Genomic DNA, 14972 nt, shown 5'->3' on the forward strand with positions numbered 1-14972 from the left:
GGAGGCTCAGTGAATGTAAGTAAAAAAAGAATAATTTGTTATCAAAAGGAGATCACATAGAAATAACCTAGCCTAGCCTAAACATGTGTGATTTAGTTAAAGAGATACAGTGGTTTGTGGAATTTTACTGTATTATCCCACTTTATTTTACTAATAAATGCCTTCAGACTTTTTCTTATGTATTTGGTAGATAGTCTGAAGTATGTCAAACAGCAATATCAGGCTATCTTGGCTCAATCGTTGAGTGTCTATGGGATCAAATAATATAATCATGATCCCATAGGCATCCAGGAATTGAGCAAGGGGGGGACGCCTTTTTCCAAGCTTTGTCTGCAGGGAGGCCCACAGTCTCAGACTTTGAAAACCCCCTGCCATAGGCTATTTACCTCCACCAAGGAGGTTATGTTTTTATGGCATTTGTTTGTCTGTTTGTTTGTTTGTTTGTTTGTTTGTTTGTTTGTTTGTCAGCAGGATTACGGGAAAAGAATACTGGACCGATTTTCATGAAACTCTGTGGAAGGGTGTAGCAGAACCCATTACATTTGGGAGTGGATCTGGATCCGATTCACAAACAAGCAATAATAGCAAGAACCTTGGCGGAGGTCTGTGCTCTCCATGTTCCCTTCAAGATTTCTGTTGTTCTTATTGCAAAGCACTTTGTTCTGTGGCAAAAGCGAATACCAGTAACAAGACCAGGCAAGCCTAGCAAGAGAGGTCTTGAGTGAAACTATAGCACAACTTCATCTTGACTTTTGAGAGAAGCATGGCAACTGGGAGTCTTTTCTGGATCCAACACAGTGCTTAAGTTAAGGCTTTATTACTCCAGGCGTTCTAATAATTTCAGGGGAAATTGGTTCAATTGCCCTACCAGTGTGATTGGCAATGATCTACTGGTATGTTCTTAAAGTCCATGCACATCATTTAATTTGTATAAAATAAAGGGGGAAGTCGTTTTTTTTTTTTTGCACAACATCAAGCATATATATGCCATTAATACGCCACACTAATTACCATGCAGTGACTGCATGGTAATTACACCAGGTGTTGAAATACAAAGGTACATTTTGTGTATCTTCAGCAGGCAAGTCAAAGTCTTGAGTTATGCGGCAATGTTCTGAATGGACAGGTCTTTATTATCAGCATCAACAACAGAGATGATCTCCAGGATACTATGGTGTGCCACACATTGGCTGTCTATATGCCAGAGAAAATGTCACTGATGATGACACAGAGTGGCTTTTAGAGCTGGATGGCTGAGTCTTAACCTCTCTGACAGGAGAGGAGAGGACTGTAAAGCAATAGGATTTATCCTGTGATGTGCTTAAGGTCTTGCCCTTATCCCGAAGGCTGGGTGAATGTTTACAAGTGTTTGTTTATAGAAATCAGGGGCCAAAATAAGTAGAAAAGCTCAAGGCCCCAAGGGAAGATATCCATCTGTTTACAGATATGTCCCACAATGGGATCTAACATGTTTTCATTGGGGCCAGATATGGCAACCGGAAACATGGTCCTGAGCCAAATTTCCATTCGTGTAAGAGGGCCCTCCTCCCCCACACAGTGTCTGAGAGTTTATGACAGCAGAGCCTAGCCCAAAACTAAGAACACTGTGGAGAGAGTGCAGAGACTCTTATGCAGAGTTTGCCAACATTTTAGAACAGCTCTATTACAGGGAAACACAAATATCACACCGGGGCTATGAACTATATTCCCGGTGGGAGTATTGTAGGAATGCTGTAGTGGCGCCAGAGGAGATGGAAAATGCCATAAGCTATGAAACACTTACCATAAACTCACTAAACAGTACCACAGACACATTGTAACTAAGTCCCTATAGGAATACTGAAGCGATCCCCCCCAATCAGGGATTGCAGGCAGACATCACAACCAAAGACTGAATGATATGTCAAGGTCATGGACGTTTAAGGGGGAAATAAAAACAAATATCAACTAATTTAGTACAAGCCTACAGAATTGAGGCCTAGCCTACAGCAAAAAGTCATGATGGGTGTCAAGTGGAGATATGCAACCAAGCTGAGAATATTTTTTTATTGACAGATACCTACCTGGTAAAATAAACGTAAAATAAAGGAAATGATGATGATGATGATGACTCATATGATTTTGTACAGAATTCCATGACTATCTCTGGGTAGAGGGCTAACAGTGAAACAGTCACTATTCTCCATTCTCTAATTATGTAATTTGTGTGTGAAACTTACGACATTATTTTTTAACTATTCATCAATTTGCTGGGGACCCCCTGGAACCCCTGGTGCTCCTCGGAGAACCACTGGTATAGACCGTGACTTTTAGGTGAGAGCAGGTCAATACGCGCGTCAGGGGCGCCGACTTTTGACACATTTGACACCATGTTCAACTGGCTATTTCTCTGTGCACCTTTTAGCTAAAATGTTCAGGCAAAAACACTTAATAAGAGAAATAATGGAGCCTGCACATCGTAAAACTTGCCGCCTGTACTAGTTGGGCCTTTCCACCAACTATTTCTTCATTAGCCTAGAACAACATGAACATTTACGCACATTGCAGAATTCCAGGCAGCATTGCAGTATACAAATAGGGAGTCCAGTTGCAACTGTCTTCTCATGAGTCTACTTACATTGTCAAAGAGTGATCCGACGTTGGCAGTGACAAGCAACACATCAGTGTAGGTTCCCATGATAACGATCCACCTCCAGAAATAGTCCGAGGAAACTCCGTCGCGTCGCCAAATGACGTGCGTCAAGGCCTGTACTGTGCAGAGGCCGACTGTACCGAGTCTAAACGGCGACAATAGCGCTGAAAATACACCAGCAACACTGCACTGACTGCGGCTCGCTTTCAGTCCAGCTTGTGCATGTCTGCTGATGGCGGACTGTCGTCTCCAGGAGCAGCGCTCATCTCCATGGCCGAGCCGAGCAGTGGGGAGACATGCCGCCTGGGTCCCGTCATATGCCCCTCATGCTTAATTGGACTAGTGGGTTCTTAGCGGACTTAACGCCGGGGGGACGGTGCATCTGCTGCCTTGACAAACACACCGATAACCGGATCAAGCGGTAGTCAGTCAGTGTTGTTGTGCTATGAACTCTGACTGGAGCTCCGCCCAGTCTTCCTTGTATCACCGCATCTGCCGCCAATACACCGAAAATGTGCAACCTACCGGTTAAGTTACTTGGAAACTATGTAGTAATCAGATAACACATGGTGTGTGTGTGTGTGTGTGTGTGTGTGTGTGTGTGTGTGTGTGTGTGTGTGTGTGTGTGTGTGTGTGTGTGTGTGTGTGTGTGTGTGTGTGTGAGTGTGTGTACGTGTGTACGTGTGTGTGTGTGTGTGTGTGTGTGTGTGTGTGTGTGTGTGTGTGTGTGTGTGTGTGTGTGTGTGTGTGCGCGCGCGAGCGTGCGTGCGTGCGTGTGTGTGTGTGTGTCTCGCAATGCAATTGCATTTACCAACATGATAAGAGCCTACAATTTAGTTCTCTGAAATATTCACAGCAAACCGCAGTGGCCTAGTTGAATTAATATTTTTAGACTAGTGATACCACCAAGATGGTAAAAATGTCACAAGTGGCTATGATAAGATATCAATTGAATTTACAGACTCATGTAGTATTATGTTCCTACATGAATTGATATATGAGATATTATAGCCTACCATAAAGTAATAAAGTACGATAAGCTCACTGTAAACTACTAAGCACCACAGGCACAATCCAAATATGAATCTTTGATGAATATCTATCTTTGAGGAAGTTTATATGGTTTATATTTATAGAAATAACTTGTGCTGTAATGTAAACCTTTTCAAACACAAGCTTCCACTGAAATTTGAATAAAAATGGCTTGAAAATGTACTGCCAAAGCCTAAATTAAGGACTTATGTGAATCTCAAATGTAGTTTTGGCCCTGAACTGTATGTTACATCTTGTTTATCAAGAAGCCAAAGATCCTTGGTTGCACAGTGGTTGCACAGCTGAGAGCCATGGCCGTAACTAGCTATGAGGACGGGGAGGTCCGGACCTCCCCTAATATTTCAGCCTGCAAAAAAAAAAAAAAAAAAAAAAAAAATTTTGCAGGCCAGGCCAGGCCAGGCCAGGCCAGGCCACTCACTGAACAGCAGGCCAGGCGCCGCCTACTGGTTTACTAGTGGTTTTATTACTTTATTCAGGTTTAAAGTGGGTGCATCTCATTGTAATCATGCATGATGCCAATTGCCAAGCTCCCGAAGTCAGGTATGCAGGTGGCTATATGCATGGTTTCAGTTTCATGACCCAATAAGTAACAAAAAGAGGTGGTGTAAAGTTAAAAACAACATAATATATTTTATTTTATTTTTCAATCGTTCCTATCAGGAATAAATAAATGTCCCTCTGTATGTTTTTTTTATTATCGATGATGACTTTGTGTGTTGTGTACGGCTTGGGTTGTGTACCTGTGTTTGTAGGTGTCATTTTGATATGAATTTGGCTAAAACAGTTTGTGTTTGTTAGTTACAATTATGTTGACAGGAGAGCTGAGCAGGTGGTGACATGAAAGAGAATATACTGAATAATGACATCACAACAGTATAATCCTAATGTTGATTTAAAATGATATATTACTCTAAATATGGCTAAAAAAGGGGGGAAAAACGCAATTTTTTTTCGCCGAATCCGAATCCGCCTCCCCTTGCTGGACCTCCCCTATTTCGGAACTCTGGTTACGGCCCTGCTGAGAGCTGGTATTCTGGCCATTGAGGTTGGACGATTCGAAAATATTCCAGAGGAGAACCGATTATGTGAGCTCTGTGATCTGGGAGAAGCGGAAAGCGAGTCTCATTTTCTTTTATATTGTACAAATTATGATGACCTAAGAGATATATTGTTCAATGACATCCTTCAACAAAACTCTGAAATATTTTGGTGGACAGATGACCAAAAACTAGAACACTTGTTTAATTAAGATACTTTATTTAATTAACATTTATGTATTTCATTTTCTATCCTCCCAGTCACATTCAAACTAAGAGCTCTACTCTAGATGGCCTGAGGTGCCAAATATAATGGCTGTCTGTTTATTTTCCTTTTCTTTTCTCTATCTCCTTGATGCTGTCATTGATGCTATTAGTGTTGGTTGGTGATGATGATAATGTTGTCGTTTAGGTTATTGATGGTGATTCTGATTTTGTAATGTGAATACTAATGTATAGTCTACAATGATGTAGCCTAAACCTATGTGCTGCACTATGTTTCTGGCTATGAAGCAATCAATGGTGTCTTGTAAGACCATGCGGGCTGGGCATACTGAAGTATGCATGACACAATAATACATAATACCTACCTACCTACCTACCTACCTATGAATTTTATGGTGCAGTAATTTTCTTCAGGGCAAAGTTAAATTACCTCTCAATAATGACAATTCACTCTTGAACAAGGAACCTATAACTACTGAGCATCTGAAATAAAAGTATAGTGTAAAAGCAGATGAGTTTGTCTCAGCTGAAATGATCTTATCTTAATTTGTAACTTGCCTCAAGGGTGTGTGCTCATCAGTAATTACTAGGCTACTAAGCCTGCATGACAACAACAGCACAGCCCATTTCTGCTACATAGTCTACAAGTCCTGCCTAGCTAGTCCTGCTTCAACAGGAAGCATTCCATCAATTTACCTTGTTTCTTGGGGGTTAAACAATTGTTCATGCTCCTTAGATTAGAGTAGGCTAATCCCAAACTTCCAGAATAACAATGTAATCATCACCAACAAAACTGCAGTAGGCTAGTGTTTTTCTACACAGTGGGCCCAAATGTAATGTGTTTATGGATAAACTTATTTGGGGTGGATAAGGCCTGGATGTGGAGCCATGCAGGCCAGCATCTCACCACAGCAGTCTGAGCACCAGCCTGGGGGAAAGCAAAGATGGCTGGAGGCCTAAAACTTTGGCTCTCCATAGAGCTGTTAGTAAGCTGTTCAATCATGTCAAACCAAGCTTTTGAGATTTTCTCCCTGCTTCCTCTACTCCTCCTCTGGGCATTGTGCACTTCATTCCCCCCTTGTCAATAGATCCATTTGAAGCTATTGCAACACAGAGACGCAAAAGAATGTCGCCCTGTCCATCACTAATTGAAAACAAAGGCACCTAAAGGGGGGAAAGCTCTCTGAAAGGTGGTTTGTGGCAGCCAGGAGCAACCTGCATGGCTTTTGGATGAGGCCTCAGCAGAGGGGTGGGCGATATTTCACATCCACTGAAAGGCATCCTAGCTGGACAAGTTGTTCCAGAGTGCATGGCAACAAGGGGATCAGAGTATGGCTGCTCAAAAGGAGTTCTCAATCCTCACCCCGAGCTGTGTTCTAGCCACTTGCTCCCCACTGCAATAAATGAGAAAATGTTACCCAGTTATACCCAATGTGGGTAACTGGTAGACTACTAGCCTGGGAACTTGACGAAAGCTCATGTTTTATTTGCTCTGGCATTTGCAAATTGGTCTGGCGATGTCAGGCTAGGTAACTGGGCTCCCAGTCCTGGCTTGGGAGCCATGAAAAACACAGGGTGTTCATGACAATAAATGTGTTACACACAAGGGGTAGCTCTGTTTCTCACAATTGAAGCCAATGCGGAAGTGTCCTCTTTGCCTGCAGGGGGCGACCCATTGGTTTGTGGACTTTTGTTTTTAAGCCTCAAGTATGGCCTCAGTAAACACTTTCCTAATGTGTTTATGGTCTCAATCGCTAGTTTCAGACTATGTTGTTGTAGTTGCAGACTATGTTTTGGGGCGTGATTGACAGGTCGCTTGTCCACTGATCACACAGCTCGCCGATCACTGACCAATAGCAGGCCATGCTCTGTGGGAAACCCCTGGACTTGTGTCAAGATCAAAGTTGGCAATGGCCAAAATGCCATATGTCAAAAAACAGAAGTCCACAGACCGTTCGCCCCCTGCAGGCCATTCTTTATTATACAGTCAATATCTTTACCCTATCACAATGAAGTGAACAACCGGTGACCCTAAAAATCAACGTTGAAAAAACGTTTTGTGCTCGCTGGACGCTGGGTTGTATGATAAAAGCAAAGCATTACACACAGTTCATTTATATTTCACACTTATTTTTAGCATCCTGGGATTTACAGTGCAATGTGAAAAACCCCTTCACTCTCATCATTCTATGATATGGATGCAAAATAAAAAAAAAAAAATTGTTCTGATATCCGATACCCACCTAATTTCAGAGAACATTGTCTCTCCTGTAGTGGAATAGGCTACTATGCCTATCATGATGGCCCGCGGCAGATGCAGACATGAATAGGCTTAAATGCTTTTCAAAATGTAGGCTACACATTCACTGGGCAAAATAAGACAACTGTGGATGATGCACAATTGCCACTTCATAACGTGATGGTTTACAGATTTAGTACTATGCAGATATGCTTAGTTGGGTGGCTTTTGGTGTTTTGCAGTACAAGTGGCTCTCCTTGACTTTGTCCTGCCAGTGAGGATCTCATGGAAAAAATGGTGAAGATCACTGAGCAATGATTTTACATATCTAATCTTATTGATATATAGTCCTTTATCACAAGCATGTCTCAAAGGGCTTTAGGATCATAGGTCTTGGTTTCACTTTCATGTCGGAATGGTTCACTCCTTCACTATATTCCCCATGTAGTGTTGTAGTGAACTAGCCTATATGGGTAACGATCAAACAAGTTACAGTTTTCACAAACCTAGCTTTGGAACCTACGGTAGTTTGGAACCTAGCTTACCATTTATTAGCCGTGTTCGGAATGGTTCACTCATTCACTCACTCACTATTCCCCATGTAGTGTTGTAGTGAACTATGAGCTGGAGCTTGTTGTTAAGCTCTTGTTTTGAAGCACTAGACCAGACTGTTGGGCAATAATTGAGGCGGGATAAGACTAAAGATTGTATTACTTGTTTAATTGTTATCTCAGTTAAAAAAAGAAGCACTCCTTCTAATTATGGAGATGCCTCTGCTCATTTTGCCAGCAATGTTATTAATGTGGGTTGACCATGAAAGTATTCCATCCAGGGTGACACCCAATAATTTGGTATCTTTAACCTGCTCAATAGTGACCCCTTGCAAAGATTTTGATCCATCCTCAGGGCATGCCTAGAGCTGATAATCAGACTCTTGGTTTTGGAGATGTTCAACTTTAGCCTGTTTTCAGAAACCCATTACATCAACTCTTCTTGAAGCACTTTGCTAAGCTCCCTGGTGTTTTCTGCAGATAAATACATTGTAGTATCATCAGCATAAATAGCCATGCATGCATTTTTTAGTACACATGGCAAATCATTTACAAATATGGAGTATAAGAGTTGTCCAAGACAGCTTCCCTGGGGAAGTCCACATTGTAGCGATTTCATATTTGACAGGATACCAGTAAACATAACACACTGTTGTCTGTTAAATAACTTTTCATCAAATTGATAGCTGAGGTTTTAAATCCATGTGCAGATAGTTTGATGAGTAATAGCTCGTGATGAGTATAGGGGTTTGGTCAGCGCATTATTTTGATTTGCTTTAACAAAACTTCTAAGCTGAAGGTACTTGTAGTACCGTACTTGTTTACTCTCCTGTGTGGATTCTTGTGTGTCTCTTCAAGTGTTCTTTACGACCAAATCTTTTACCACAGACTGAGCAAGGAAATTCTTTCTCTCCTGTGTGGATTCTCATGTGTCTCTTCAAGTGTCCTTTATTCCCAAAACCTTTACCACAGACTGAACAATTAATTTGTTTCTCACCTGTGTGGACTATCATGTGTGTGTCCAAGGATACTTTATGACGAAAACCTTTACCACAGACTGAGCAATAAAATTCTTTCTCTCTTGTGTGGATTCTCATGTGTGACTTCAAGTGTTCTTTACGACCAAATCTTTTACCACAGACTGAGCAATAAAATTCTTTCTCTCGTGTGTGGATTATCATGTGTGTCTTCAAGTGTCCTTTATTACCAAAACCTTTACCACAGACTGAGCAAAGGGATTGTTTCTCTCCTGTGTGGATTATCATGTGTGCCTTCAAGTTTACTTTAAGACCAAAACATTTACCACAGAGTGAGCAATTAAATTGCTTCTCACCTGTGTGGACTATCATGTGTGTCTTCAAGTTTACTTTAAGACCAAAACATTGACCAGAGTGAGCAATTAAATTGCTTCTCACCTGTGTGGACTATCATGTGTGTCTTCAAGTTTCCCTTACGGCCATAACCTTTACCAGACTGAGCAAATAAATTCTCTCTCTCCTGTGTGAATTTTCACGTGTATTTTCAAGGCGCTTTTATCAAAAAAACCTTTACCACAGACTGAGCAAAGGGATCGTTTCTCCCCTGTGTGGATTTTCATGTGTCTTTTCAAAGCACTTTTATCACCAAAACCTTTACCACAGACTGAGCAGGTAAATTCTTTCTCCCCTGTGTGGACTATCATGTGCCTCTTCAAGCATCCTTTTCGACCAAAACCTTTACCACAGACTGAGCAATTAAACATTCCTCTCTTGCCTTTCTCTCGTGTGTGGTCTCTCATGTGTGTTTTCAAGTCTCCTTTACGACCAAAACCTTCATCACAGACTGAGCAAATAAATAGATTCTTCCCAAGAACTTCACTGTTTTTCTTTGAGTCTAAACCTGACTGAGGCATCCATTCTTCATCACTGTCTTCAGTCTCAGGTTCAGAAGAGTCTGAAGTCTTGTCATCGCAAGTTGGTTGTAAATTACTAACTGAATATAAGTCCCCGGCTGGTTCTGATACTCCACAGTCCTCTCCACCAGCTTCTGTTTTCATCTGTTCAGTTGAGCTGCTGGCTAGAGGCTCTGCCTCTCTGTTCTCCTCAGTTTGGCTTTGATGAAGCTGTGACGACTGAAGTTTCTCTTCCTCATATTCACTCTTCACATGGAGTTCGTCCAGTTCCTCTTTAATGTGTGGGGGCTCTGGGTCCCCCTGAAGCTGCTCTCCCCCCTGACTGATCCAGAGTTCCTCCTGTTCCTCTTTAATGTGTGGGGGCTCTGGGTCCTCCTGACTGATCCAGAGTTCCTCCTGTTCCTCTTTAATGTGTGGGGGCTCCAGGTCCCCCTGAAGCTGCTGTCCCTCCTGACTGATCCAGAGTTCCTCCTGTTCCTCTTTAATGTGTGGTGGCTTTGGGTCCTCCTGAAGCTGCTCTCCCTCCTGACTGACCCAGAGTTCCTCCTGTTCCTCTTTAATGTGTGGTGGCTCTGGGTCCCCCTGAAGCTGCTCTCCCTCCTGACTGACCCAGAGTTCCTCCTGTTCCTCTTTAATGTGTGGGGGCTCTGGATCCTCCTGAAGCTGCTGTCCCTCCTGACTGATCCAGAGTTCCTCCTGTTCCTCTTTAATGTGTGGGGGCTCTGGGTCCTCCTGACTGATCCAGAGTTCCTCCTGTTCCTCTTTAATGTGTGGGGGCTCCAGGTCCCCCTGAAGCTGCTGTCCCTCCTGACTGATCCAGAGTTCCTCCTGTTCCTCTTTAATGTGTGGTGGCTTTGGGTCCTCCTGAAGCTGCTCTCCCTCCTGACTGACCCAGAGTTCCTCCTGTTCCTCTTTAATGTGTGGTGGCTCTGGGTCCCCCTGAAGCTGCTCTCCCTCCTGACTGACCCAGAGTTCCTCCTGTTCCTCTTTAATGTGTGGGGGCTCTGGATCCTCCTGAAGCTGCTGTCCCTCCTGACTGATCCAGAGTTCCTCCTGTTCCTCTTTAATGTGTGGGGGCTCTGGATCCTCCTGAAGCTGGTCTCCCTGATGACTGACATTAGACATTTTCACAGTGACCGGAACTTCTCCTCCTGAACTATTTACTGACAAACGTTATGCGTCAAACAACGTGTGAACCCATCGGTTAAACAAAAAACCTCTCTAACCTCTGGGGGCAGCCCGTTTCAATGTGGTGTAACAGGAACTCAAGAGGCAAGCTGCTAGCTAGGCAAGCTGCAAGCTCTGCTATTGGCTCCAACCGACCGGCTCTGCCCATGGATCGCTCTCATTTCTCAAATCCGTCCGTCGCTATGAAACAACAATAACTCTAGCTCGTTGCTAGTAGCAACTTGCTATATGCTGAAAATGCTAAGTTTTGACTACACACCGGTCACGTTCACTTCATTTTGATCGGTAAACGCAGCATGCGTGCGAGCGCTGTTGCACCCCTTTTGACGGAGCCTGCCGACAGATTTTCGATGCAAATCGAAAGTCTCGAGAGATTACCCTTCAAAGCTCCAATCCAATAGCTTCACAGCTAACGTTAGCTTCACAGCTAAACCATTCACATGAGTCCCATAAGAGAAGAGCTGATCCTTCTCTTCAGAGTTAAACAGAGTGTCCCGGGTTCAAGTTTATATATTCGTGATAATATCAACCGCGCACACACGAGTTTTCTGTTTGTAAATTCAACTTCTGATTCTGAAACGATATAACCGGGAACTAATACGCGACTGCTCCTCATATCAAGAACGTTTCATGCCCGCCATCATGCGCGACTGCTGAATCACGCGTTCGCGAGAAGGGTCCAGCTCCGGCCGGGGCCAGTACAGAGCACGCCCCCCTAGGTACAGAGCACGCCCTTAAATACAGAACACGCCCATAGGCGAGTTTATGGAAATTTAAAATAATAAACAACCGTTTGAATTGAAATGTGTCAGTCGTAATGTTTTTTTTTTTTACTTCAACGTTTTTGTTTTTGTTTTTTTACTTAGTTAATGTACATTATCTCGCCCCCCTACAGAGCACGGCCCCTATCTCCACTTCAGCAGCCATAGTGAGGGTAGGGGTATAGCCTACATATCCATTATTTACATTATTGTAATGCAAATAAAGATGTAAAAGGACAGGAATGTTTTTTTTATTAGATACTTTTGTGGCTCAGAAATAAACATTATTCTGCAGTCACATTTTTGTTCTCATTTGAATGTATTACATTGTAGCCTACCATGGTTGTATTGAATCATGAAACTCTTGTATGATAAAGCAAAGCATTACACACAGTTCATTTATATTTCACACTTATTTTTAGCATCCTGAGATTTACAGTGCAATGTGAAAAATCCCTTCACTCTCATCATTCTATGATATGGATGCACAATATTGAATTTTTTGGGTACTGATATCCGATACCCACTACATGTATGTGGATACTTTCCACCTAATTTCAGAGAACATCATCTCTCCTGTAGTGGAATAGGCTATTATGCCTATGGCCCGCTGGCAGATGCAGACATGAATAGGCTTCAATGCTTTTCAAAATGTAGGCTACACATTCACTGGGCAAAATAAGACAACTGATGCACAATTGCCACTTCATAACGTTATGGTTTACAGATTTAGTACTATGCAGATATGCTTAGTTGGGTGGCTTTTGGTGTTTTGCAGTACAAGTGGCTCTCCTTGACTTTGTCCTGCCAGTGAGGATCTCATGGAAAAAATGGTGAAGATCACTGAGGAATGATTTTACAGATCTAATCTTATTGATATATAGTCCTTTATCACAAGCATGTCTCAAAGGGCTTTAGGATCATAGGTCTTGGTTTCACTTTCATGTCTCATAGCTGTGTTCGGAATGGTTCACTCATTCACTCACTCACTATTCCCCATGTAGTGTTGTAGTGAACTAGCCTATATGCTATATGGGTAACGATCAAACAAGTTACAGTTTTCACGAAATTGTGTTGCTCGGGAACAGTTTGGAACCTAGCTTACCATTTATTTGAGGTTTTACGGTATGTCCTGTCAGTTATTGTACTGCAAACTGCAGCAAACACTTCAACAGGAACTACGCTGGGGGAAATTTTGAATGCATGTTGTGGAGTTTGTCTATATAGTGACTAAAATTAACAGTTGACAATTCGGACACTAGTAAAAAATGGTGAAGACACTATATATCCCTATTTCTGTAAAAAGGAACACTTTTGAACGGCTATTATTTCAATTTTGACTAAAAACTTTTACCACAAATAGCAATTTTTAGTGATGCATTTTTAAAGTGTTTTTTCTTTTGATACATAAACACAGGACAACACAACAAAGCTACACACACACACATCCACAGTACCCGCATACTCGCATACATAAACTCAAATCCCCCATCCATCACAGATAGCAATTGTAATTTTTATCCTTTATCCTTTATCACCTTTAGCTTTTTACATTCTTATATTATAAAATAGAAGATAAAATTGCTGCATTAAGCCAAAACTCACAAAACAACAAGACTGCGCCTCCTCTTTTTACATAGGTAATCTAAGCAAAATTTAGTATATTACTTGCAATAGGTACATATATTCAGTATTTAGGAAAAAAATATATACACAACAGAAATAATTAAGAAACTACAAGCTCAGAAACTGTATTGTCCTCACCACCTTAAGTCATTCACTCATCTGTTAAATTTAAACCCTGAACATAATTAATGAAGGGCATATCCATATATTCTCAAATATATGCTGTTTAGCCTTTAATATGTCAATTAATCTTAACATCTGCCTTATCCATTTAGTGGTGCTTGGTCTTTGAACCATTTTGCATAACAGTGCCATTCCTTTTTTGCCATTAAGCAAGCCGAGATGAGATCTATGTTAATTCATTTTTACTATAATTATGATTCTCTGGATATAAACCAGCAGAAAAAGCTTTGGGACCAATAAGACACTTTTATCACCAAAGCCTTTATCACAGAATGAGCAATTAAATTATTTCTCTCCTGTGTGGATTGACATGTGCCTTTTCAAGTGTCCTTTTTGACCCAAACCTTTACCACAGACTGGGCAATTAAATTGTTTCTCTCCTGTGTGGATTATCATGTGTCTGTTCAAGGCACTTTTTTGACGAAAACCTTTACCACAGACTGAGCAATTAAATTCTTTCTCTCCTGTGTGGATTGTCATGTGTGTTTTCAAGTGTCCTTTATGACCAAAACCTTGACCACAGACTATGCAATTAAAAAATTTCTCACCTGTGTGGACTATCATGTGTGTCTTCAAGTATTCTTTTTGACGAAAGCCTTTACCACAGACTGAGCAATTAAATTTTCTCTCTCCTGTGTGGATTCTCATGTGTTTCTTCAAGTGTTCTTTACGACCAAATCTTTTACCACAGACTGAGCAATTAAATTCTTTCTCTTGTGTGTGGATTATCATGTGTTCACTCAAGTGTCCCCTATGACCAAAACCTTTACCACAGACTGAGCAAATTGATTGTTTCTCTCCTGTGTGGACTATCATGTGACTCTTCAAGACTATTTTATTACCAAAACCTTTACCACAGACTGAGCAATTAAATTCTTTCTCTCGTGTGTGGATTATCATGTGTCTATTCAAGTCTCCTTTTTGACCAAAACCTTTACCACAGACTGAGCAATTAAATTCTTTCTCTCCTGTGTGGACTAGCATGTGTCTCTTCAAGTCTCTGTTACATCTGAAACCTTTAGCACAAACTGAGCAATTAACCATTGCTCTCATGTGTTTCTCTCTTGTGTGGATGATCACGTGTCTTTTCAATGCTGCTTTACGACAAAAACCTTTACCACAGATTGGGCAATTACATTGTTCCTCTCCTGTGTGGACTATCATGTGTGTCTTCAAGTGTCCCTTACTACCATAACCTTTACCACAGATTGAACAATTAAATTGTTTCTCACCTGTGTGGACTATCATGTGTGTCTTCAAGGATCCCTTACTACCATAACCTTTACCACAGATTGAACAATTCAATTGTTTCTCACCTGTGTGGACCATCATGTGTGTCTTCAAGTATCCCTTACTACCATAACCTTTGCCACAGAATGAGCAATTAAATTGGTTCTCTCCTGTGTGGATTTTCATGTGTCTTTTCAAAGCGCTTTTATCACCAAAACCTTTACCACAGACTGAGCAGGTAAATTCTTTCTCCCCTGTGTGGACTATCATGTGCCTCTTCAAGCATCCTTTTCGACCAAAACCTTTACCACAGACTGAGCAATTAAACATTCCTCTCTTGCCTTTCTCTCGTGTGT

General features: G+C 41.7%; 2 protein-coding genes across 3 annotated transcripts in view; both read right to left on the bottom strand.

Moving 5' to 3' along the window:
• Window positions 1-2985, bottom strand: part of inpp5l (inositol polyphosphate-5-phosphatase L) — a 29012-nt gene extending 26027 nt beyond the window's left edge. For both annotated transcript variants that reach the window (XM_083644738.1, XM_083644737.1), the window contains exon 1: window positions 2618-2985. In XM_083644738.1, the coding sequence (XP_083500864.1) occupies window positions 2618-2677 (60 nt within the window). In that variant the 5' untranslated portion in view covers window positions 2678-2985. The remainder of the gene's footprint in view (window positions 1-2617) is intronic.
• The window catches only part of sorbs3 (sorbin and SH3 domain containing 3), a 119983-nt gene that overhangs the window by 94149 nt on the left and 10862 nt on the right, over window positions 1-14972 (bottom strand).

Source organism: Poromitra crassiceps (assembly GCF_964638095.1).
Source record: "Poromitra crassiceps genome assembly, chromosome: 10".
Classification (NCBI taxonomy): Eukaryota; Metazoa; Chordata; class Actinopteri; order Beryciformes; family Melamphaidae; genus Poromitra; species Poromitra crassiceps.